This window comes from Schistocerca americana, chromosome 1 (genome assembly GCF_021461395.2).
Source record: "Schistocerca americana isolate TAMUIC-IGC-003095 chromosome 1, iqSchAmer2.1, whole genome shotgun sequence".
Classification (NCBI taxonomy): domain Eukaryota; kingdom Metazoa; phylum Arthropoda; class Insecta; order Orthoptera; family Acrididae; genus Schistocerca; species Schistocerca americana.
Window position 1 is genome coordinate 375,570,965 of NC_060119.1, and position 25,912 is coordinate 375,596,876.

The 25,912-nt window shown below is 43.1% G+C and overlaps 1 protein-coding gene across 1 annotated transcript in view; it reads left to right on the forward strand.

Moving 5' to 3' along the window:
- LOC124551613 (probable G-protein coupled receptor AH9.1) overlaps window positions 1-25,912 on the forward strand; it is a 101,141-nt gene that overhangs the window by 58,495 nt on the left and 16,734 nt on the right. The window contains exons 4-5 of the mRNA XM_047126458.1: window positions 2,128-2,325; window positions 19,124-19,319. Of these exons, the coding sequence (XP_046982414.1) occupies window positions 2,128-2,325; window positions 19,124-19,319 (394 nt within the window). The remainder of the gene's footprint in view (window positions 1-2,127; window positions 2,326-19,123; window positions 19,320-25,912) is intronic.

A 25,912-nucleotide genomic window follows, 5' to 3' on the forward strand; every position in this document is an offset into this window, starting at 1 on the left:
GGCTTTCTAAAGCCGTGGTGATGCATGGACAGCAACTTCTCTGTCTCAAGGAAATTCATTATATTCGAACTGAGAATATGTTCGAGAATCCTGCAACAAACCGATGTTAAGGATATTGTTCTGTAATTTTGAGGATCCGTCCTTCTACCCTTCTTATATACAGGCGTCACTTGCGCTTTTTTCCAGTCGCTCGGGACTTTACGTTGGGCAAGAGATTCGCGATAAATGCAAAGAAGATGCCTGGACGCTTTTCTTGTTGAGAGCCCTTCCTGGCAAAAAGTAACAATGCGGAAGCGATCGAACCGTGGTACTGATCGTCTAGGCATGGTTGAACTACAGACGACACGAGCCGTGTACCTCCTTCCTGGTGGAATGACTGGAACTGATCGGCTGTTGGACCCCCTCCATCTAATAGGCGCTGCTCATGCACGGTTGTTTACATCCTTGGGCGGGTTTAGTGACGTCTCTGAACAGTCAAAGGGGCTGTGTCTGTGATACAATATCCACAGTCAACGTCTGTCTTCAGGAGTTCTGGAAACTGTGATGCAAAACTTTTTTTGATGTACGTGGTGTCGCTAGAAAAAAACAGGACTAGTACTGGTGAAACAATAAAACGAATGCAATAAGGCTGAAAGTCGCGTGGCCTGTCACGTGACTCTCGCTCCGCCTACTGCTCGAGTTTCATCTGCCTCCTGCACTCAGTCTGCCCGTGGCGTTTGTTTTAAGTAGTTGACGTTTTGTCTGTGCGTCGGAAAATGTTGAGTGTACAGAAAGAACAGCGTGTTAACATCAAATTTTGTTTCAAACTAGGAAAATCTGCAAGTGAAACGTTTGTAATGTTACAACAAGTGTACGGCGATGATTGTTTATCGCGAACACAAGTGTTTGAGTGGTTTAAACGATTTAAAGATGGCCGCGAAGACACCAGTGATGACACTCGCACTGGCAGACCATTGTCAGCAAAAACTGATGCAAACATTGAAAAAATCGGTAAACCTGTTCGACAAGATCGCCGTTTAACAATCAGAGCAGTGTCTGAGTTAACAGGAGTTGACAAGGAAAGTGTTAGGCAGATTCGTCATGAAAGTTTCAACATGAACAAAGTGTGTTCAAAAATGGTTCCAAAGTGTCTCACAATTGAACAGAAGGAACGCCGAAGAATGATTTGTTCTGACATTCTGGAAAACATTGAAAGTGATCCCACCTTCTTACAAAATGTTATTACTTGCGATGAATCGTGGTTTTTTACTTACGATCCCGAAACTAAACGCCAATCGATGCATTGGAAAACTCCTGGTTCTCCACGACAAAAAATGCACGAATGTCAAAATCGAAATTCAAGGCAATGATGATTGTTTTTTTTTTTTGACATCAAAGGGATTGTGCACATTGATTGGGTACCAGAGGGACAAGCAGTGAATCAGCATTACTACATTAGCGTCCTGGCTATCCTACGTGAGCGAGTACGGAGAAAACGGAACGATTTGTGGAGAAAAAAGTCATGGATCCTTCACCAAGACAATGCCCCAGCTCACAGTGCGTTGTCAGTGAAGACGTTTTTGGCAAAACACAACATTCCCATCTTAGATCATCCACCCTACTCACCTGATTTGGCCCCCTGTGACTTTTTTCTTTTCCCTAAAGTCAAGTCAGCTTTGAAAGGAACTAGATTTGAGACTGTTGAAGCAGTAAAAGAAAAAGCGACGGAAGTAATGTATGGACTTACCGAAAATGATCTGCAGCATTGCTATGAACAGTGGAAAATTCGTATGGAGCGGTGTAGAGACCGAGGAGGAGAGTACATTGAAGGAGATAATATGAAATTGTAAATAATTGTAAATAAATGTTTTTTCCAGCATCAGTCCGGTTTTTTTCTAGCCGCACCTCGTATGTACTTTCTATACGCGATTCTACCGCCATTGGTATGTGTGCATATCGCTATCCCGTGACTTTTGTCGCCTCAGTGTAAACTAAAATAAACTAATTTTGAGACAGTTTATTGACAGAAGGAAAGGGTGACGGGTCCAGAAGCCCCTCGTAATGCACGCACTGCCGCTGGCTGTAGTATTTAGTAGCGGCCTGCTGCCTGCTGTGAGTCCCCTGGGTGACGGCGCGCCCGCGCGGCAGCTGGTGTTCAAGGTGTGCCCGACGCTGCTGCTGGCGGCGCTGAACCTGCGCATCATGCTGGTGTACCGCCGGTCGTGCGAGCGCCGGCGCCGCATGACGCTGTGCCGCAGCGCCTCCTCCGACCACGACGACACCCGCCACTTCGCCGAGGAGCGCCGGCTCGTGCTGCTGCTCGGCAGCACCTCCATCCTCTTCCTGGTGAGCCGCCGCTGCCCGAGCCGGACACTCGCCCAGTTCGGTGAACCGTACCCGTAGAGAAATACAGTACACTGAACCACGTAGGTTTCACCGAGTTGGTGACTCCGATAGTTGGCCTCTGTGGCCATCACATCAAAAACTCTCAGCTGTGTATTGAGAAAATTAAACTGATCAGAGTTGATCCAAACGATATTTGCCCCCCTTCTTGCAGCGGGTGTACCGTAGGTCTCTAGAAGAGCGTAGTGTTCCAAAGGATTGGAAAAGGGCACAGGTCATCCCCGTTTTCAAGAAGGGGCGTCGAACAGATGTGCAGAACTACAGACCTTTATCTCTAACGTCGATCAGTTGTAGAATTTTGGAACACGTATTATGTTCGAGTATAATGACTTTTCTGGAGACTAGAAATATACTCTGCAGGAATCAGCATGGGATTCGAGAAAGACGATCGTGTGAAACCCAGCTCGCGCTATTCGTCCACGAGACTCAGAGGGCCATAGACACGGGTTCCCAGGTAGATGCCGTGTTTCTTGACTTCCGCAAGGCGTTCGATACAGTTCCCCACAGTCGTTTAATGAACAAAGTAAGAGCATACGGGATATCAGACCAATTGTGTGATTGGATTGAAGAGTTCCTAGATAACAGAGCGCAGCATGTCATTCTCAATGGAGAGAAGTCTTCCGAAGTGAGAGTGATTTCAGGTGTGCCACAGGGGAGTGTCGTAGGACCGTTGCTATTCACAATATACATAAATGACCTTGTGGATGACATCGGAAGTTCACTGAGGCTTTTTACGGATGATGCTGTGGTATATCGAGAGGTTGAAACAATGGAAAATTGTACTGAAATGCAGGAGGATCTGCAGCGAATTGACGCATGGTGCAGGGAATGGCAATTGAATCTCAATGTAGACAAGTGTAATGTGCTGCGAATACATAGAAAGAAAGATCCCTTATGATTTAGCTACAATATAGCAGGTCAGCAACCGGAAGCAGTTAATTCCATAAATTATCTGGGAGTACGCATTAGGAGTGATTTAAAATGGAATTATCATATAAAGTTGATCGTCGGTAAAGCAGATGCCAGACTGAGATTGATTGGAAGAATCCTAAGGAAATGCAATCCGGAAACAAAGGAAGTAGGTTTCAGTACGCTTGTTCGCCCACTGCTTGAATACTGCTCAGCAGTGTGGGATCCGTATCAGATAGGGTTGATAGAAGAGATAGAGAAGATCCAACGGAGAGCAGCGCGTTTAGTTACAGAATCATTTAGTAATCGCGAAAGCGTTACGGAGATGATAGATAAACTCCAGTGGAAGACTCTGCAGGAGAGACGCTCAGTAGCTCGGTACGGGCTTTTGTTGAAGTTTCGAGAACATACCTTCATCGAGGAGTCAAGCAGTATATTGCTCTCTCCTACGTATATCTCGTGAAGAGACCATGAGGATAAAATCAGAGAGATTAGAGCCCACACAGAGGCATACCGACAATCCTTCTTTCCACGAACAATACGAGACTGAAATAGAAGGGAGAACAGATAGAGATACTCAAGGTACCCTCCGCCACACACCTTCAGGTGGCTTGCGGAGTATGGATGTAGATGTAGATGTAGATATTTTAGTCAGCCTAGTGTAACGTATTACTATCTTTACGACGTTTCTCATCGAGCCATATACGTTATCTCGCATTTCCAGGTGCTTCTCTCACACAAATAATGATAAAAATTCAGGGCCGTACCAGCCCAATCCCTTCCTAACCATTTAGAAAAAAAAACGGAGCTGGAAAATTATTAATTTAATTAATTTAATCATTTAACTACAAGTATGCAAATTTTTTTTTTAAGTAGCCCGATAAATAGCACTCCATGTCGTGCATGAAGCAACTTGATTAATTCAGGATAGAAAATCCGAGTAAACTCAGCCTGCTTCCTATCACCTGAAACCTCCCTTAAGAGCTACGATCCGTCTCACCAAGCGTTCACCAAAGAGTGCCGCTTCCTCTTTCGAGATTATCTAGCTCCTCGGGCAGCGGAATCTACCACAAGGGTAGCCCTCCGTCACCAACCTCACACACAAAAACAGCCTTCGACTAAGATGGGTAAACCTCTCTGTTCAGGTATTGGAAACCTAAGTTGGTCATCCTGTGCTCTCCTTCGAACGAGAAGCAACATCGTCTACTCCCAGCAGACGATGACCAACTCAGCGTTTCCCACAAAACAAAACCGAAACCCCACATTAAAACAAATATAATATTCAACAGGCCTTATTTGAGTGCTCAGTCTTTCTGGAAGAGTTCATGAATTGAGCTAAAATCAGGTAGTAAAGTGAATAAGTTGTACCGGATTCGACAAGCGTCTTATGAAACGACTTCACAGAGACGTTTCACTGGATGTGGTCTCGCTATTTACGAAAGTTCCTGTCAAGAACATACTGAAACTGCTGGCAGAGCATTCTCCTCCTGAGACGACAAAGCTCTTCCGAAATGTTATGACGATCACATTCTTCTTGTACGGTGGTAAATTTTAAGAAATGACGGACGGAATGGTTATGGGTTTCCGTTGTCTCCAGCAGCCGCCAACATTGTTATGGAACAAGCTGAGGAACGTACAGTGAATCTGGCTCTCCCACGCCCATCTTCACTGTACCGTTATTTTGACGACACGTTTATTGTATGGTCACACGGTGTAAAGACTCTTGAGCACTTCTACGAATATATGCACCCAAACATCCAGTTCAACGCCGCGACAGAAAAAGAAGGGAGGCTGCCATTTTTAGACATATTGGTATAACGAAAGTCGGATGGACGTCTCGACCACTCAGTGTACCGCAAACCAACGCACATTGATTTATATCGCCCAGAGTTTTCACCATCCAGTACAGAAGAGAGCAGATTTAAATACACTGGTACACAGAGCAAAAACTGTGTCTGACGAGGACCACCTGGATTCCGAAATTAATCATGTGAAGTATGTGTTCCGAAAGAACGGCTATGGGTCTTGTGATATGAAGTCAGCGTTCGCTAAGAAAAGGAAACGTGAAAATATTGACCATTCATATGACAAGCCACCGAAAGCATTCCTTCCTTTCTGTGGCGCTACATGCAGTAAAATAGAGTCCTGGGAAGACGAGGTACCAGATCTACTTTACGTCCTCCTAAGAAGATAAAGCATATGCTGCGCCCTGTGAAGGACAGTCTCGGCCTCAGGATGCCTGGAATTTACAACATCCCATGTGCGTGTGGTAGCACTTACATCAGTCAGTCCATCCGCACCGTTTCCGACCCCTGTGCAGAACATCAACAACATACACTACTGCCATTAAAACTGCTACAACAAGAAGAAATGAAGATGAAAAACGGGTATTCATTGGACAAATATATTAAACTAGAACTCACATGTGATTACATTTTCACGCGATTTGGGTGCATAGATCCTGAGAAATCAGTACTCAGAACAACCACCTCTGGCAGTAATAACGGCCTTGATACGCCTGGGTATTGATGGCGTGCACAAGTACAGCTGCCCACGCAGCTTCAACACGATACCACAGTTCATCAAGAGTAGTGACTGGCGTATTGTGACGAGCCAGTTGCTCGGCCACCATTGACCAGACGTTTCCAATTGGTGAGAGATCTGGAGAATATGCTGGCCAGAGCAGCAGTCAACAATTTCTGTATACAGAAAGGCCCGTACAGGACCTGCAACATGTGGTCGTGCATTATCCTGCTGAAATGTAGGGTTTTGCAGGGATCGAATGAAGGGTAGAGCCACGGGTCGTAACACATCTGAAATGTAACGTCCACTGTTCAAAGTGCCGTCAATGAGAACAAGAGGTGACCGAGACGTGTAACCAGTGGCACCCCATACCATCACGCCGGGTGATACGCCAGTATGCCGATGACGAATACACGCTTCCAATGTGCGTTCACCGCGATGTCGCCAAACACGTATGCGACCATCATGATGCTGTAAACAGAAGCTGGGTTCATCCGAAAAAATGACGTTCTGCCTTTCGTGCACCGAGGTTCGTCGTTGAGTACACCATCGCAGGCGCTCCTGTCGGTGATGCAGGGTCAGGGGTAACCGCAGCCATGGTCTCCGAGCTGACAGTCCACGCTGCTGCAAACGTCGTCGAACTGTTCGTGCAGGTGGTTGTTGTCTTGCGAACGTCCCCATCTGTTGACTCAGGGATCGAGACGTGGCTGCACGATCCGTTACAGCCATGTGGATAAGATGCCTCTCATCTCGACTGCTAGTGATACGAGGCCGTTGGGATCCAGCAAGGCGTCCCGTATTACCCTCCTGAACCCACCGATTCCATATTCTGCTAACAGTCATTGGATCTCGACCAACGCGAGCAGCAATGTCGCGATACAATAAACCGCAGTCGCGATAGGCTACAACCCGACCTTAATCAAAGTCGGAAACGTGATGGTACACATTTCTCCTCCTTACACGAGACATCACAACAACGCTTCACCAGGCAACGCCGGTCAACTGTTGTTTGTGTATGAGAAATCGGTTGGAAACTTTCCTCATGTCAGCATGTTGTAGGTGTCGCCACCGGCGCCGACTTTGTGTGAATGCTCTGAAAAGCTAATCAATTGCATATCACAGCATCTTCTTCCTGTCGGTTAAGTTTCGCGTCTGTAGCACGTCATCTTCGTGGTGTAGCAATTTTCATGGCCAGTAGTATATTAAAAATCAAAAATTGGGTAACACTGCAGTTGTTGAGAATAGCCTCAAACACAAACATAAAATACTGTTTCACGTAACAAAAGTTTTGTCCCAGCTACTAGATACTGGAAGACTGCAATTAAGGAGGCTGTAGAAATAAGAATGTGTGAGAAAATCTTCAACCGTGACAGCGAATATAATCTTAGCGGTGCGTGGAAGCGGACTCTCCATCCAGATGTGAACGTCTTCGACATCATGACATAGTTACCGGCCTATCAGAAGCCGTCTTTGGGCTACATAAGACCATCACCGCAGCACTTGTGACAGTCAGTTGCTGCTGACGAAAACGATGGAAGTGATCGTCGAAAGCTCGAGGTTTTACCCTGAACTGACGTTGCAAGAAGTATGAGAATGTTTCATACAACAGTGCTGTCGCGAAAGACTTCGCTCTCAAGCTATTGATCTACCTTACCATTGGCTGCTTCTTTATTAATACTCTATTTCAGGATTCTGTCGCAATTTCAACTGTATATGAGGATTAGTGAGGTGAATCGTAAATTCTGTCGTGTTTTGGCAAAGGGAGCGCATTTTAACATGGAAAGAAAAGAAGTGTACGTATTTCTCTAAACTAGTCAATAATTACGTTTCTTGGAAGGAAAAAAAGTGAGAAATGTGGGGTATTTCTGTTCTAATTTCGGCATAAACCTGTAATGCACAGTGTTTTAATGGTGAACGGCTGATACTGACACTAACCAAACGATTTTCTTTCTACAGCTCAATTATCTGAGCAATTTGAGAAAAGTTCACACGAAATAGTGGGCCATCTTTTTTTTCTATCCATCTACAGGGTGAAAGACTGAACAATTCACCTCAAATATCTTTCAGTTCGTCAAAAACATTGATAATAGATTTTCACTTTGATGAGTGCTCGGTGGGATTTTGCACGTTGTCAGAGTGCTGACAGCTTCCGGGCTACCAAACAGTTGTATTGTCTAGAGAATTATTATTTGGTTTCCAAAAAGGAATAATTCTGTTCGACAAAATAGATTAACTCCTTTTACAAGTCTAGATCTACACGGATACTCTGCAAATCACTCTTAAGTGCCTGACAAAGGGTGCATCGAACAACCTTCACAGCAGTTCTTTACTATTTCACTCTCGAACAGCGCACGGAAAAAACAAACACCTATATCTTCCGGTGCGAGCTCTCATTTCTATATTTTATTATGATGATCGCTTCTCCCTATGTAGACCGGCATCAACAAAATATTTTCACATTTGGAGGAGAAAACTGATGATTGAAATTTTATGAGACGATTCCGACGCACCGAGAAACGTCTTTGTTTTAATGTAGAGACGGCTCTCCCATATTTCTCGATAATACAAAACGTACTGCCATTTTTTGAACAATCTTGATGTACTCCGCTAATCCTATCTGGTATGGATCCCACACCGCGTACCAGTACTCCAAAAGAGGAAGGACAAGCGTAGTATAGGCAGTCTTTTTAGTAGATCTGTTGCATTTTCTAAGTGTTCTGCCAATAAAACGCAGTCTTTGGTTCGCCTTCCCCGCAACAATTTCTGTGTGTCTTTTCCAATTTAAGTTGTTCGTCATTGTAATTCTTAGATATTTAGTTGAACTTACTTTCAGATTTGATTGATTTATCCTGTAACCGAAATTTAAGGGACTCCTTTTACCACTCGTGTGGATGACCTCACACTTTTCATTATTCAGGGTCAAATGGCAATTTTCGCACCGTACAGATATCTCTTCTAAATCGTTCAGTAATTTGTTTTAATATTTTGATGATTTAAGTGGGCGATGAACGACAGCACCATCTACAAATAACCATAGACGGCTGATCATATTGTCTCCTAAATTGTTTATCTATATGAGAAACAGCAGAAGGCCTGTAACACTACCTTGGGGAACACCACAAATTACTTTTGTTTTATTCGATGACTTTCCATCAGTTATTACGAATTCTGGCGTCTGTGTCAGGAAATCACGAATCCAGTCACATAACTGAGACGATATTTCGTATTTGATTACAAGCCGCTTGTGAGGTACGGTGTCAAAAGCCTTTTTGAAATCTAGAAATACGGAATCAATTTGAAATCCCTAGTTGATACCACTCAACACTTCATGAGAGTAAGGAGCTAACTGTGTTTCACAAGAAGGGTGTTTATGAAATCTATGTTGAATTTACGTCAATAGATCGTTCTCTTCCAGGTAATTCATGATGATCAACATTTACAACTGTCCGTCATGATGATAATAGATTACATCTTCAAGATATGAAAAAATGAAACAAAATTTTTTTTTCTTTAAATGAGTGCCAGCAGTGGCGACTTTTGAGCAACACCTACACTTCTTTAGTTATCATGTTAATTTTTTTTACCAAAACTTAGCAGAGTTTATAAAGATTCATCTCACTAACATTCTAATGCAGTTAATATTGGGATGGAATCTTGAAATAATGTATTATTTGACTAGTAACTGAGAGCAACACTGGTCACTAGCTAACGAAAAAGATAATTTTCGGTATAAAAAAGTATAATTTTTCCACTTATGCTGTCGCAAACCCACAGCAATTCCTATCTCACACGCTACCGATGACCGTTACTAAAAAAAATACAATTACTTGCATATCATGGTATCTACACCTAGCTACGTACTCTGGAGGCCACCACAGACCACCTGGCGTGGTGCACCTTGTAGCAGTACTAGTAATTTCCTTTATTGTCCCATTCGCAAACTGAGCGACAAAAAATCGACTGTCTGTATGCCCCGACGAGCCGTAATTTCTCCTGTCTTGTCTTCGCGATGCTTACGCGAAATATACGAGGGTGAGTCAAACGAAAACATTAAACTTGTAATAACAAATCGAAATTTCGCGCCGCTATGCTGTAAGTTGGTAAGCGTGCTACAAACAGCGTGCAGAAGGGCCTGTAGGTGACAGCATAGTGCAGATGCAAACATACCGTCGCAGTATCAGTATAAAGATGGCCGCCCCATTTGCAACTTGCACCAGGGAAGAACAGCGTTCTGTTATTCGGTTTTTGCGTAGTGAAGGTGTGAAACCTATTGAAATTAATCGACGAATGAAGGTTCAGTACGGTGATGCATGTTTGTCACAGCAGCAAGTCTACGAATGGAGTAGGAAGTTCGAAAATGGTGTGACTTCAGTGGAAGATGCTCCTCGTCCAGGCCAGGCACAACGAGTTATGACTCCACAGAACATTGCAGCAGTTGAAGCCATAGTGAAAGAAAACCGCCAAGTGACACTGAATGACATTGCAGCATGTTTACTGATTAGTCATGGGTCAGCACACCACATTGTGAATGATGTGCTCCAGTTTCACAAAGTGTCTGCAATGTGGGTGCTACGGCAGCTGACTCCTGAAATGAGAGAAAGACGTGTTGATGCTTGTGAAGAACTTTTTCGGCGCTTTGAACGAGAACGTGATGGCTTCCTTGCAAGAGTCGTTACTGGAGACGAAACCTGGGTTCACATCCACCAACCGGAAATGAAGAGAGCGAGCAAGGAATGGCGCCATTCCTCATCGCCAAAACCAAAGAAGTTTCGAACAGAACCATAAGCAGGGAAGGTTATGCTGACTCTCTTTTGGGACGAAAAAGGCGTCATTTTGGAGCATTGCATGCCTAGGGACCACTGTCACCAGCGCATCATACACAGACCTCCTAAAAATTATCTTCAGCCTGCAATCAAATCAAAGCGACGTGGATTCCTGTCAGCAGGTGTCCTTTTGCAACATGACAATGCAAGGCCCCACACTGCCCGTACAACAGCTGCAACAATCACAGACCTGCATTTTGAGTGTCTTCCTCATCCACCGTACTCACCAGACCTTGCCCCAAGTGATTTCCATATGTATGGACCATTCAAAGACGCAATGGGAGGAAAGAAGATCCGCTCTGATGAAGAGGTACGCCACGCAGTGCATGAGTGGTTGTGCGGACTAGCCACGCGGTGCATGAATGGTTGTGCGGACTACCAAAAGAATTTTTTTCTAAAGGAATTTATGCACTTTGTAAGTGCTGAAGGACTTGCATTGAGCGTGGGGGAGATTATGTTGCAAAGTGATACAGCTTTGTACCACTTCTGCACAATAAATAATATTTAAAAAATATTTAAGGTTTTCATTTGACTCACTCTCGTACGTTGGTGCAAGTAGAATTTTTCTACAGTCAGTCACAAATGACGATTCTTTATACTATTTCAGTGGTATCTCGCAAAAACAACGTCGTCTTCCCTCCAGGAACTCCAATTTGCATTCACAGAGCATCTCTGTAATACTCGCACCTTGATCGATACTACCGCTAACAAATCTTCCGTTCTTTTCAAAGGAACAGTCCTGTTATCTGCCTTAAGCAGCTGAGGAAACCGATGAAAAATCTAAATACGGATGGCTGGACGGATATTTGACCCTCGTGTTCAGCACATACCAGCAGTGCAAAAACCCTGAACCGTTTCAAACTGCTCCAGACTGCACAGCGCAAAAGGACCACTTCGCAGGCAGTTTGAGTCCATCAGAGATGGACGCGTGTTGTTCAATTCCGAGAACAGCTACAAAATGTGGTTGATCCATTCTGAATGTATCTTCTTTCAGCTTTAGTGCACAAAATGGCTGGGGTCTTAAATCATAACTTAAAAAAACAGCCGGTTTCTGAATAAAGCATTTTGTGGCTCTTGAAGTTAGGTAAAACATTGGGCCTAAATAGCTTCAGTAGGTGGGTAAAACTTTAAAGGCTAATGATGGTGGGCGTGAAACTTTAGTTAAAAAGCAATAAACATAATGATAAGAACAACTATAATAGCTAGGAATATACATGCAGATCAGAAGAAATCTCCCTTATCAAACGAGTCTCATGCAGTATCTACATCAAACGAACCAGAAAGCATCCTAGAAAATGAAAGGGATTAACTATCATAAACGGTGGTTTAAGAGTGGCTGGAAGGGGCAGAGAAGAGCAGGTTTCCACTGGTTGTATGGTGAATATCAGACCAGTCTCCAGTAATCCCCTCCATATAAATTTCCAAGTTGAGAAACACAAGCAACTGTCCACCTCATATTCGAAGGAAAAAAGGTACGAAAATACAAAACCAACCCGTGATATCACCAGTAAGAAACAATAAAGATGCAAAACAGTACAAACTACAACCCAATGGCTGCAAAGAGCACTTTTCTGGAAGCTCGCGAAAAGCCGTCCTCCGTCATAAACGCAGAAGATGAAAGATGTAAAACAAAGTGGCAATTGTATCTTGTCACTCACCGCTAACCAAAATCTACATCTACATACATACTGCGCAATCAGCCATACGGTGCGTAGCGGAGGGTACCTCGTACCACAACTAGAGTCTTCTCTCCCTGTTCCATTCCCAAACAGAACGAGGGAAAAATGACTGCCTATATGCCTCTGTACGAGCCCTAATCTCTCTTATCTTATCTTTGTGGTCTTTCCGCGAAATGTAAGTTGGCGGCAGCAAAATTGTACTGCAGTCAGTCTCGAATGCTGGTTCTCTAAATTTCCTCAGTAGCGATTCACGAAAAGAACGCCAACTTTCCTCTAGAGACTCCCACCCGAGTTCCTGAAGCATTTCCGTAACACTCGCGTGATGATCAAACATACCAGTAACAAATCTAGCACCCAGCCTCTGAATTGCTTCTATGTCCTCCCTCAATCCGACCTGATAGGTATCCCAAACGCTCGAGCAAAACTCAAGAATAGGTCGTATTAGTGTTTTATAAGCGGTCTCCTTTACAGATGAACCACATCTGCCCAAAATTCTACCAATGAACTGAAGACGACTGTCCGCCTTCCCCACAACTGCCATTACATGCTTGTCCCACTTCTTATCGCTCTGCAATGTTACGCCCAAATATTTAATCGACGTGACTGTGTCAAGCGCTACACTACTAATGGAGTATTCAAACATTACAGGGTTCTTTTTCCTATTCATCTGTATTAATTTATATTTATCCATATTTAGAGTTAGTTGCCATTCTTTACACCAATCACAAATCCTGTCCAAGTCATCTTGTATTCTTCTACAGTCACTCAACGACGACACCTTCCCGTACACCACAGCATCATCAGCAAACAGCCGCACATTGCTATCCACCCCATCCAAAACATCATTTATGTAGATGGAAAACAACAGCGGACCTACCACACTTCCCTGGGGCACTCCAGATGATATCCTCACCTCTGATGAACACTCACCATCGAGGACAACGTACTGGGTTCTATTACTTAAGAATTCTTCGAGCCACTCACATGCTTGGGAACCAATCCCATATGCTCGTACGTTAGTTAGGAGTCTGCAATGGGGCACCGAGTCAAACGCTTTCCGGAAGTCAAGGAATATGGCATCCGTCTGATACCCTTCATCCATGGTTCACAAGATATCATGGGAAAAAAGGGCGAGTTGCGTTTCGCAGGAGTGATGCTTTCTAAAGCCGTGCTGATGTATGGACAGCAACTTCTCTGTCTCAGGGAAATTCATTATATTCGAACTGAGAATATGTTCGAGAATCCTGCAACAAACCGATGTTAAGGACATTGGTCTCTAATTTTGAGAATCCGTCCTTCTACCCTTCTTATATACCGGCGTCACCTGCGCTTTTTTCCAGTCGCTCGGGACTTTACGTTGGGCAAGAGATTCGCGATAAATGCAAGCTAAGTAAGGAGCCAATGCAGTAGAGTACTCTCTGTAAAGCCGAATTGGAATTTGCGATTTATTTATTTTCAACCCATTTGGCTGCTTCACAACCCCAGGGATGTCTATCACTATTTCCTCCATACGGGAATCTGTACGAGACTCAAACGGCGGTATGTTCGTACGATCCTCCTGCGTGAAAGATTTCTCAAATGCTAAATTTAAAATTTCAGCTTTCATTTTGCTGTCTTCCGTTGCCAGGCCAGACTGATCAGTGAGTGACTGGATGGAAGCCTTCGACCCGCTTACCGATTTTACGTAAGACCAGAATTTCCTTGGGTTTCCAGCAAGATCTTTTGCTAAGGTATGACGGTGGTAGTGATTGAATGCTTCGCGCATCGCTCTTTTTACAGCAGCACGAATCTCTACTAACTTTGCCTGTCCTCATTCTCCCGATCTTACTTGTACTAACTTTTGCCTGTCCTCATTCTCCCGATCTTACTTGTACCGCGAGTGCAACTGCCTTTGCTTCCTGAGCATTCTCCGAATTGCGCTGTTAAACCACGGTGGGTCTTTTCCGTCCGTAACCCACTTTTTTGGCACATACTTGTCCAATGGGTGGTTTACAATGTGATTAAAATTTGCCCATAATTATTCAACGTCCATCGTACAGGAAGTAAATGAAGTCGATTCATTTACTAAGTGGGATGCTAACAACGGCTTATCCGCTCTTTCTAGTGAGAATACTCTCCTAGCCTTCTTGACTGACTTTTTAACTTTCGTAATCATAGTCGTAATGACAACATTATGATCACTAATCCCTGTCTCAACACTGACACCGTCGATGAGGTCTGGTCTGTTCGTGGCTACCAGATCTAAAATATTTCCATTACGCGTTGGCTGTCGATTTAGCTGCTCAAGACAGTTTTCGGATAATGTGTTCAAAAGTAAGTCACACGACGGCTTGTCTGTACCGCCTGTAATTAATCCATAGACATCCCAGTCTATACTAGGTAGGTTGAAGCCGCCTCCGACTAATATAGCTTGATCAGGGTACTTCTGCGATACAGAATGTAGACTCCCTTTGAACCTGGTGGCCGGTAACAACACCCCACAATTGACTTTATTTCCCCTAGCCCTGTTAAACGTGTCCAGATAACTTCACAATCACACTCCACTTCGACCTCAGTAGACACCATATTTTTGTCAACTGCAATGAAGACACCACCTCCTACAGTATCTAATTTGACTTTCCGATACACGATCCAACCCTCACTAAATATTTCAGAACTTCCTATCTCAGGGTTCACCCAGGTCACAGTCCCGAGAATAATTTGCGCGCCACATACTTCCTGGAGGGCAGTAAATTCAAGAACTTTAACCTGAATACTCAGAAAATTTACTGCTAATATCTTGATAGCTGAAGTGTCTTTATACTGAGCGCGTCCTGATTTCCCTGCCTGCACGTCGACTGGTGAGTGTTCATCAGGACACCTCGCACTACTGCCTAGCCTAAAAAAAACCATGTGCACGCCACAAGTACTCTGCTACCCGAGTAGCCGCTTCCTTTGTGTAGTGCACCCCTGATCTATCTAGGGGCGTCCTACAATTCCCCATCCAATAATGCAAGTCTAGAAATCTGCAGCCAAGACCGTCACAGAGTCGACGAAGCCTCTGGTTGAGACCCTCCACTCGGCTCCAAACCAAAGGACCCCGATCCACTCTGGGAACGATGGCGCAAATAGAGAGCTCTGCTTGCACCCCGCGTGTGAGGCCAGCAGTCTTCATCATATCCGCTAGCCGCCCGTACGAACTGAGGATCGCTTCAGAACCCAAGCGACAGGCATCATTGGTGCCGACGTGAGCAACTACTTGCAGACGACTGCGCCCCGTACGCTCGATAGCCGCAGTCAAGGCCGCCTCCACATCTTTGATGAGGCCACCCGGCAGACAAACCGAGTGCACGTTGGATTTCTTTCCAGCCCTGTACGCTATTTCCCTGAGGGGCTCCATCACCCTCCTAACGTTGGAACTCCCAATAACCAGCAAGCCTTTGCCCCCGTGTGCCTGCTCGGGCCCTGCTGAAGGAGCGGCCACCTGTCCACTGACAGGATGAACGGGCGAGGCCAGCCGGCCAGCCTCCTCATTGGCCCTCCGCCTCGAGCGAAGCGAACGCGTTGCAGTCCGCCACTCTCCCTGAGGTGAGGGCGGCCCCAACGCACCGGATACACCTGAAGATGCCTCGGCGGCTGAGTCAGCGGACGCAGCAAGCGACACCTGGAGTCCCTCAAGCGACGCGCCAGACCCTCCGCCGTCGCTGCACCTCGAGGTAGCATCCTGAAGGCGGCTGACCGTGGCCAATAGCACGCTCAGCTGCTAACCGCGGCCAGTTCCTCCTGCGCCCGCACACAACACGCACACACCCTATCCATCCTACTGCTAATATCTAACGACTCCGCGAATTTACACTCTATGGCTATCAATAAGCAATATTACTCCTCTCAAATACGAGAATACGCAAGGATTTTATGTAATTAAATTTGCAAGCGGACAAACACTCGGAAAGAAATTAAGAATCAAACTACAAAACAAATATGAAAGCTAAATATGCGACTCGCTACTGCACTGCTGCTGCACTGATACTTCACCAGCGGCTGCTCAAGGCTCACTGAGCTGTGTCAAAAGCGCACAATAACTTAATCCCCTACCCCAAATCCTAACTCAGATCCTTGGTACGTCTTGATTGGTTGGTTGTACAGTACGAAAACTATTTCTTCGACAATCACTGCAGCGTAAAGCCATACCCACACGGAACGTGAACTCATCGTGAAGTACACTGTAACTGGTTTCCATCATGGTTGGTGCTGCATCATGCGAAAAGTGCTCCTGACAGTAATTTGCGAGAAGTTGTCAGCTGTATCTGACTCGCAAATCACACAGTTTGTTTACAGAAATGGACGTGCGTAAAATTGCTATCTTAGCTCTATTAAAACGTACATTTCCTCCCTCGTCCGCATGCGAGACGTGTTTTTCAATCTGCAGTATACATTAACAAAAACTTCAATATCCATGAACATGATAGAAGGGGGAAAAAAGGTCAAATGTTTTTTGACATGATTTGCCTGAAGGTAAGAAATGGAATAGAACAGAACAGAGAAACATTCAACGCGCATTTCTATGATGCCACACAACAGGAGACTCCACGGCCCACATAATCCATCAAACAAATATCCTCTAGTACTCGTTGAGATTCTGAAATTCTAAGTTCAACACTGAACTTTAAATCCTCAATAGGCACCTCATTAGCTGTACAAGGGTTCGAGCATCATTCAAAGACGCCCAAAATGTTTCTCTAACATATTTTACTTCATACTTTAAAAAAATCTTTTCATAAAACATTTCACCGTTTTCTAATTCTTATTTAAAAATTTTTTGATAGCGAACTATCACAATAACGTAACTTTTTGTGCACCAAATAGCCGTCTTTGAAGAGAAGAAATTTTTAACAGTTCATTTGCACAACTAGCAGCAGTTGTTCGTAAAATATTTCAGTTTTCCCTCAGATCACCAATTAATTACATCTTAATTGTCTTGATTACTTTCAAGCAATTATATCTGTTGTTGCAAACCTGGACCCCACGCTGGTCAATTTCATATCCCATCGCCCACTTCCCTACATTTGTATGGGTATGAAAATTCTGACAAAAATTCATTGCGTAATTTTCCTTCGAACCACTAATTGTTTCTTAATTACCGCGATTGCTCTTAAGGTGTCTATGTGCAAAACTATACCTCGCTTTGATCAGCTCGATACCCCATTTGCCATTTCACACTCTTTGTTTCGCTATCAAAATTCGGACAAAAATACATTGAGCAATTTCTGCAGTCTTGTTTCCGCTCTGCTTAAAAATTTGACCAAAAAGGGAAGCTCCACGTGCAGTCAATAAGGACATATGCTTTTCAAATTTCCGTTACGAAAAGTACTATACTAATTCGCAATAGTCTCCAGCGTAATATAAAAAAAATTGGCCAGGTGCGAGTAGGACTTGAGCACTGAGGGTTCGGCACAAACTTAATTACGCTTAATTATGCATACAGACAGTACATCCATTCCGGAATTCGAGGATATCGACGATTTTTGCCTGTTAACGACATTGATACTGGCCAGATATGTCTCAGGGATTCCAGAACTTTCGAGAATGTTTTAATTTCAAGTTTGAAATCTGATGACGAAGGATAAAGACATATTTTTTCGTGCGATATATTTAGACATTAACAGTTTCCGGATTTTTTCCTTTGGTTACACTGTGAAACCTTGCATCTTGCCAAATTTGATGATTATGAGTGAACGGAAAGCATCCTACAGGTTTTAATGAGTAGGTTTTCGAGTACCAAAATATGTGACATAAATGGCCACATCTTTTGGTTGAATTAACTTCGAAGCTTAAAAGGGTCCATGGACCTTAATATCTGTACGTGACATAAATTTGGTAGTGATACATCTGCTCGTCCCTGATGAGAAGGGTTCATAGCAGTTGGACAAAAATACATTGAGCAATTTCAAGAGCCTTGTTTCCGTTCTGCTTAAAAATTTGACCAAAAAGGGAAGTTCCACGTCCAGTCAGTAAGGACATACGCTTTTCAAATTTTCGTTACAAAAGGTGCTATACTGATCTGCAATAGTCTCCTGCATAATATAAAAAAATTAGGCCAGGTGCGAGTAGGAGTTGCGCACTGAGGGTTCCGCACAAACTTAATTACGCTTAATTATGTATACAGACAGTTCATTTGCACAACTAGCAGCAGTTGTTCGTAAAATATTTCAGTTTTCCCTCAAATCACCAATTACGTACATCTTAATTGCCCTGATTACTTTCAAGCAATTATATCTGTTGTTGCAAACCTAGACCCCACGCTAATCAACAGAGCGATCCTAAAAGGGTTCCGTTTTTAGAGATTGAGGCACGGATCCCTAAAAATTACTTCACCGTTCTCAATTTTTAGTAAAATCTTGAGGGATTTCCAACTAGATCACTGTTTCTATTGCTCGTGGTCTCGCGGTAGCGTTCTCACTTCCCGAGCACGGGGTCCCGGGTTCGATTCCCGGCGGGGTCAGGGATTTTTCCTGCCTCGAGATGACTGGGTGTTATTGTGTCGTCTTCATCATCATCATCATTCATCCCCATTACGGTCGGAGGAAGGAAATGGCAAATCACCTCCACTAGGACCTTGCCTAGTAAGGCGGCGCGGGTCTCCCGCGTCGTTCCCCTACGCTCTGTAAAGAAGTATGGGACTCATCATCATCAGCAGAATATTTATAACATGTGAAATACAAGAAAAGGCAAAACCTCTCATTGCAAGTTCTCTTGAAAAAAAAAAAATAACTTGCTGTAATATTGCCGTCAAATACATTAAGATGGGACTCAACTACGGTGTTGCAGGTGTGCGTGTCGCCCATGGTGATCCTGAACGTGACACTGTCGCAAGGCAACCTGAGCCGCTTCCCGTACCAGGTGTTCCGCGCCGTCGCCAACCTGCTGGAGGTGACCAACTACTCGCTCACCTTCTACATCTACTGCCTCTTCTCGGAGGACTTCCGCGCGACGTTGCTGCGCACGCTGCGGTGGCCGTGGGGCGGCGAGGGGGCGGCAATCCGCGACTGCGGCGGCCGGCGCGGACCGGGGGCGGTGGCCGGGGGCGGCGGCTGCGGGGCGGTGGCGGACAGCGCGGGGGACAAGGTGCGCCCCCACGGGGGGCCCACGCCCCCCACCACCACTACCACCACCACGGCGACCGCGGCAGCGGCGGCAGCGACGGCCAACGGTGCCGCCGGCAGCTCCGACCACAGGCCTTCCAAAGCGCGCAGCCTGTGGCGTGGACTCTGCAACTGCGTCGCCGTCAAGGGCTACAAGATGGAAGCCGGCCGCGCTAGTGTCTAGGCCACAGCGCCCCTCCACAGTGCCGAACTCCCGATAGCGTGATCCCCCGGCGCACAAGTTTCTTACTTCTTGTCAGCCTCTCCTCTGAACCGAGTGACAAACAATCGTACTCTGTAAACAACAAGTTGCTGGTTCACGTTTTCTCCTCCCTGTGACATAGTTTCCAGCAGAAACGCAACACCCAAATCGATCGCCAGACTTACTGCGAAGAGAGGCCCGATCAAGAAAATATGTGCTCGAGGACAAGGGCAGCACTGACCCACATTTGGTTTCAGGACAGAAACAAGTGGATCCATTTGTGCACTAGTGGCAAATGTACAACAGGATACTAAACAAAAACAGAACTGTGAGAAAACAACACTGAAGTCAGTCGTACTTTACTCGAAAGAAGAATTTATATACTCGTCTCCAGTTTCGGGCCTAAGCTCAACTTCAGATGGCAGCATACACTTTTCATTCAACCTGCACATTATTTATCACTCAGAGGAAAAGTTTTTTTTTTTTTTTTCAAAATGCGATGGGTGTGTTTTCGAAAACAGTACAGAATACAATCTGCAGATCTGCAGGGCCGGCAAACTTGGGTGTACACAAGTCTACTTGTAAGTCAACATGGTACACAGAAGACATTTTATTTAATTTTAGGAAAAATCCCATGACAAAGTATACCAGTACTCAATTTACACAAGGAAAGTTTGTCATTTATTTCAAAAATTGATGTCCCACAGCTACACTTTATTTTCATTTTATTTGTTTCAGTTTTTTGGTACTATTTTCAGGGGCACAGTCTCGTTCTTCAATACTCGTTTGTGTAGGGGAGAATGTTGCACCATGGAACACTTTTCAGATCGTTCCCTCTAGTCAGCTCTGTAATTGAACTTTAACATATTTTCTTATTCCATTTGTAGGTGATAGCATTCACTTTCCATATGCTGCAGTCTTTTCCAAAATTACAAAAATTACTACAAAAGTGAATTTCCAAATGTGAAAATATTTTCCAAGCTACAGCATGGCCATGTACCTCAGAACAAATAATGAAATATAAAAGTTTTGCACTTTAGAAAATCTTGTCAATACCATATTAAAGAGTCTATCTGTTACATTACTATTCTGCTAAAAACCATTAATCAATAAGTGAAATCAAATTAAGTAGAAGTATTATCAATTACCATCTAAAAGTTACACACATTTTGAAACAGAAGCTAAGGAAAACTAGCACAAGTTTACATTCTCAAGACTGGTAAAATCGTTAATACACTAAAAAAATCAGTTCATTTTTAAATGTCACATGTTCCATGGTAGAAGACCACCTCCTGTTACAAGGTACAAGATGTTGCACAACCAATGTGCTCAACTGCGCACACATTATATAACCAGTTCTAAAAATATGTAGAGTTTTACTCTCCACAAAACTGTGTAACTGAATAATTAACAATATCCTCCACATAACTTTACTATATTACACAGTCACTTAAATATGTTGAACTAAAAATATTTACAAATGCTGCACAAAACACAACCTCATGTCCCATGATGACTAAAACAGTAAAAAGTGCCAGAAACTGCTTGTGGTAGTCTCTAGTGTGATTCTAAAGTAGGTCACTAGATTGAGTATGTATGTTTTTGGTGTTTACGGGCACTCAGCAGCGAGATTATCAGTGCCCTTGTGAATATTAAAAGAAATGAATGTTGATAAAAGGGCTGAAAATGTTCACACAATCACTTGCTCACTCTAACCTCACATGCATTGACCATACATTCACTCTATATCACACTCCATAAGACAAGGGAAAAATAGTGAAACATGGTACACCTGTGATTAAAACAGAAGTAAAACCACAGAAGAGCTAAAAAATAAATAAATAAAAAAAATAGAGGCACAGGAATTTTTGACTGACTGACCAGTTAGAAGTACAGGGTGAGCTAGTCCCCTAGTGAGCTAGTCAGATCTGCTGGCAAATCTGCCAGTGCCCTCACTGTTTTGAAATTACAACCAGGAAACATCGTGTTCCAATGTACACTACTGTCAAGGTACAACACTAACCCCTATGCAGCAGATCTGTTAAGTTGGAATCTGACATTGTCAATGTGACCAATGATGATGTCAGATTCCAGGTTACCTTAACAGCTTGGCTGTGTACATGAATGAGTGCCTGAGAACTGGGGTGCAACCCCTGAACTTGTCACAAAAAAGTGAATAAGTACAACAAAAATAAAGTGTAGTTGTGGACTACTTCATTAGCTACAGACTCTCAAAAGAATTCTCCTTCTAAAATAATGGATTAGATCATGAAAAGAATCTCACGTTTTGAAGATATGTCCAAAGCTATTTACAGTTAAATAAATCATTCATTTGATGAAACTGTAATTGGTGGCAGTATTTTTTCATCATTGGAATTTTAAATAGTGACAGAGTTCTATACCAATCATTGTTACAGTGATGGAATAAAAATATTATTTTTGTTCTAACAGCAAAAAAAGTATGGAATTGATTCAATTCGTGAAGCTCCAGAGCAGATGAAGTGCTTACTCAAACAGAAGCCAAATGCTTGGCACACAACAATAACAAAAGGCATTGTGTGTTAGTCAGTACATTTAAGAAAACAAAAGACACTATGATAACAATATTTAATAACTGAAACACGTCCAGTACTGTAAATAATGTCAGTTATCTTCAATTCTGTTCCCACAAACTGACTGAAAAGAAATAACTGTAAATACCTTCCTGTGAGTAACTTTTTCTACTGTAGCTACTGGACTCAAGACAGTCACTTGTCTTTTCTCATTCAGTCACAAATGACAGTTCTGTTTCAAGCTGTCTTTTATATGGTGTACATCTTGTGCATATTTTTCTCTCTCTTTTTTTCACCTACAATGATAATCATATTTGCTTTGTACAGACTGTGAATGCACCCTACACTCTGCTCTTTTAATTATAAAATCATCACTGCAGTGCAAAACTACTCTTCAAATTAGAGTAAGTGTAGTGCAAAGTTTTAGATGGAGTGATGTCTTTTCGTCACAGAAGATTCTCAGATACAATCCTTGTATTCCATGTTGAGTAACTTGTGGATTTTGAATAACTACAAAAAGATTTGTATTAAATAGACATTAGGGTTTTACTCTGTATACCTCTTTACACAAAAGAATTTGTACCCATTCCGTATTAAAACTACTTGTCTGTCTTTTCTGTATTCATGATACAAATCCATAACATGTAAATTTTGTGTGAACTATGTGGTGTTAACTATGTGATATGTACCAAGTCACATTTTAAATTTTAAGCTGAATAAAACATACTTTTGGCCTATTAAACCAGCTAGAAATTATTTCTCTTCCTCAACAATGGTTGGATAATGTTTTCATAATGTGTTATAACTAGGCAGACAGTCACAACAAGCACCAATCTGTACTTATTTTGGTGAGAGTAAGTCATTAAAACTTTTGTAAAGATGTATGCACAATTAAATATTGTCTTACATCATCAGTTCCCTAAAAGTATGCCACAGAGGTGATGTAGTCATCATATAAAACCATGCAAACATCACTATATGACAAAGACAACAATGATGTTGATGATGATATGTAGTAAACATCCTGCGGCAGGGAGGGCCATCCATTAAGCAATACGAAATGGATCTGCATAACCAATCAAAGATGTCTTCTTGGCCAGTGAAATAGCTTCACTGTAAAAGACAGCAGGGAAGCATGACTGGATGATCACTTAGAAAAAGCAGAACAAACCAGCCATTATGAAAAAACACAAAGATCTCCTGGCTAATAGGATATGTAGGAGGTCACATTTTACGCAGAATCTTAAGGATACAGGGTAGTTATAAATGGCGGAAAAACCAAAAAAAATTTATGATTTTATTAAAGTCTATAGTCTTTCCAGATTAAATTGATATATACATTACAGGGTTTTAAATTGAAAATGATCTATATATGCCAAATTTTAAAGTTACGCTCATGTATGCTGCCACGACCCCTTTATTTCTGTTACAGAAACCAGTATTATTTCGGAAAGAACTGTGAACTTTCTGTTTCCAGCAATTATATGTATGATACATTGTATGTTGGTAACAGTGCACGTTTCTAGTGTCTGTAAATGATTATCTTTGCTAGTATTTACTTTTGTTTCGCTGAAGCAGTTTGTTCATGTGTTACTGAATGTTTGTTGCCCAAGTGCTACATATATTTGAGGAAGTACATTTCCTTTAGTGTGTAATAAATGTGAACTATGCCATGCAGCAAGAAATTCAATAAAAGGAAATTCCGTGGTAACCAGTTCACAAAGCCACACTGTTGAAAGTAACCTGAGTATCAGTTCTTCAGGGAAGAAACTCTCGCATGGCATGCCTCCTGGTGATTCAAATTTTTGTGTTGACAATGACGCTGTTTGTAGTGGATTTGTTGTTGTTGATGTGGGCACCTTATCTTCTTTGATAAAGGAAGTGGCAAAATGTAAACAATGTGATGGTGTAGGCTGTACGGAAATAACTGAACAACAAACCAGCAGGAAGGGTTTAGCATCAAAATTAGTTGTTCTGTGTAGATCCTGCAATAAATTTAGCTCGAAAATGACTTAGAACATTGTGCATAGCTCATATGATGTGAATTCGAAGTTAGTGTATGCAATGCATGCAATAGGAAAAGGAACAAAGGCTGCTCAAACGTTTTGTGGTTTGATGGACCTCCTTCCTCCTTCCAGTAGGTTCAGCAAGTACATAAAAATACTTTTAGGTGCCTTGATGGTTGTGTCTAAAGCATCTATGAAACATGCAGTAGAGGAAACTGCAAATATTAGTGGAACCAGGGACATTGCTGTTGCACTTGATGGGACATGGCAACATCAAGGACATTGTTCCTATAATGATGTTGTAAGTGCTACGTCTCTGGAGAATGGAAAAGTTGTTGATGTTGAGTGCTTCTCTAAGTACTGCTACACCTGCCATGGTAACACTGAAGGACATATTGAACATCAGTGTTCTAAGAATTATGATGGTTACAGTGGAGGTATGGAGTGTGATCTTCTCACACAGTACAGCTTTCAACAGCTTGACCCCTGGGACAGGTTGCTGTAGATTTCCACAACACGTTAATAACTGTTTAGCCTCATCAGCATGCAGCAAATTTTTGTGTTAGAATCAATTAGTGATGTGTGGATGCACCTACTCTTTTTCCATGAGTGCTGCAGCAAACACTGTTGCAAAGATTAGGGGTTGCAGAGATTTCGGCTCAGTGTATGATGCTTGCTTAAGTCATATTTGGTTCCTAGATTTTCTTTTCTTCTCTGAATACCATACACATATTACTGCTCAATGGATGTTGTCCTGATTGAAGCGAAATCAATGGAGGCATATGTAGTTTCTTCAGCGTGCGTGGCATATCACTCTTGCACACACAGCCTGACTTTCACACCCCATAGCGCTTTTTCTAAATTTCTGGCCATCATTGGGCTGAAAATGTATGGTTTTACTTCTGGTATTACGAACTCAGCTTTAATACGCTACTGGCCATTAAAATTGCTACACCAGGAATAAATGCAGAATATAAACGTGTATTCATTGGACAAATACGTTATACTAGAACTGACATGTGATTAGATTTTCACACAATTTGGGTGCATAGATCCTGAGAAATCAGTAACCAGAACAACCACCTCTGGTCGTAATAAGAGCTCGGATGGCGTGTACAGATACAGCTGCCCATGCAATGTACAGATACAGCTGCCCATGCAGCTTCAACACGATACCACAGTTCATCAAGAGTAGTGACTGGCGTATTGTGAAGAGCCAGTTGCACAGGTCGTAACACATCTGAAATGTAACGTCTACTGTCCAAAGTGTTGTCAATGTGAACAAGAGGTGACCGAGACGTGTAACCAATGGCACCCCATACCATCACGCCGGGTGATACGCCAGTATGCCAATGATGAATACACGCTTCCATTGTGCATTCACTGCAATGTCGCCAAACACAAATGGAACCATCATGATGCTGTAAACAGAAGCTGGATCATCCGAAAAAATGACATTTTGCCATTCGTGCACTCAGGTTCATCGTTGAGTACACCATCGTAGGCGCTCCTGTCTGTGATGCAGCGTCAAGGGTAACCGCAGCCATGGTCTCTGAGCTCATAGTCCATGCTGCTGCAAATGTCATTGAACTGTTAGTGCAGATGGTTGTTGTCTTGCAAACATCCCCATCTGTTGACTCAGGGATCGAGACGTGACTGCACGATCCATTACAGCCACGCAGGTAAGATGCCTGTCATCTCGACTGCTAGTGACA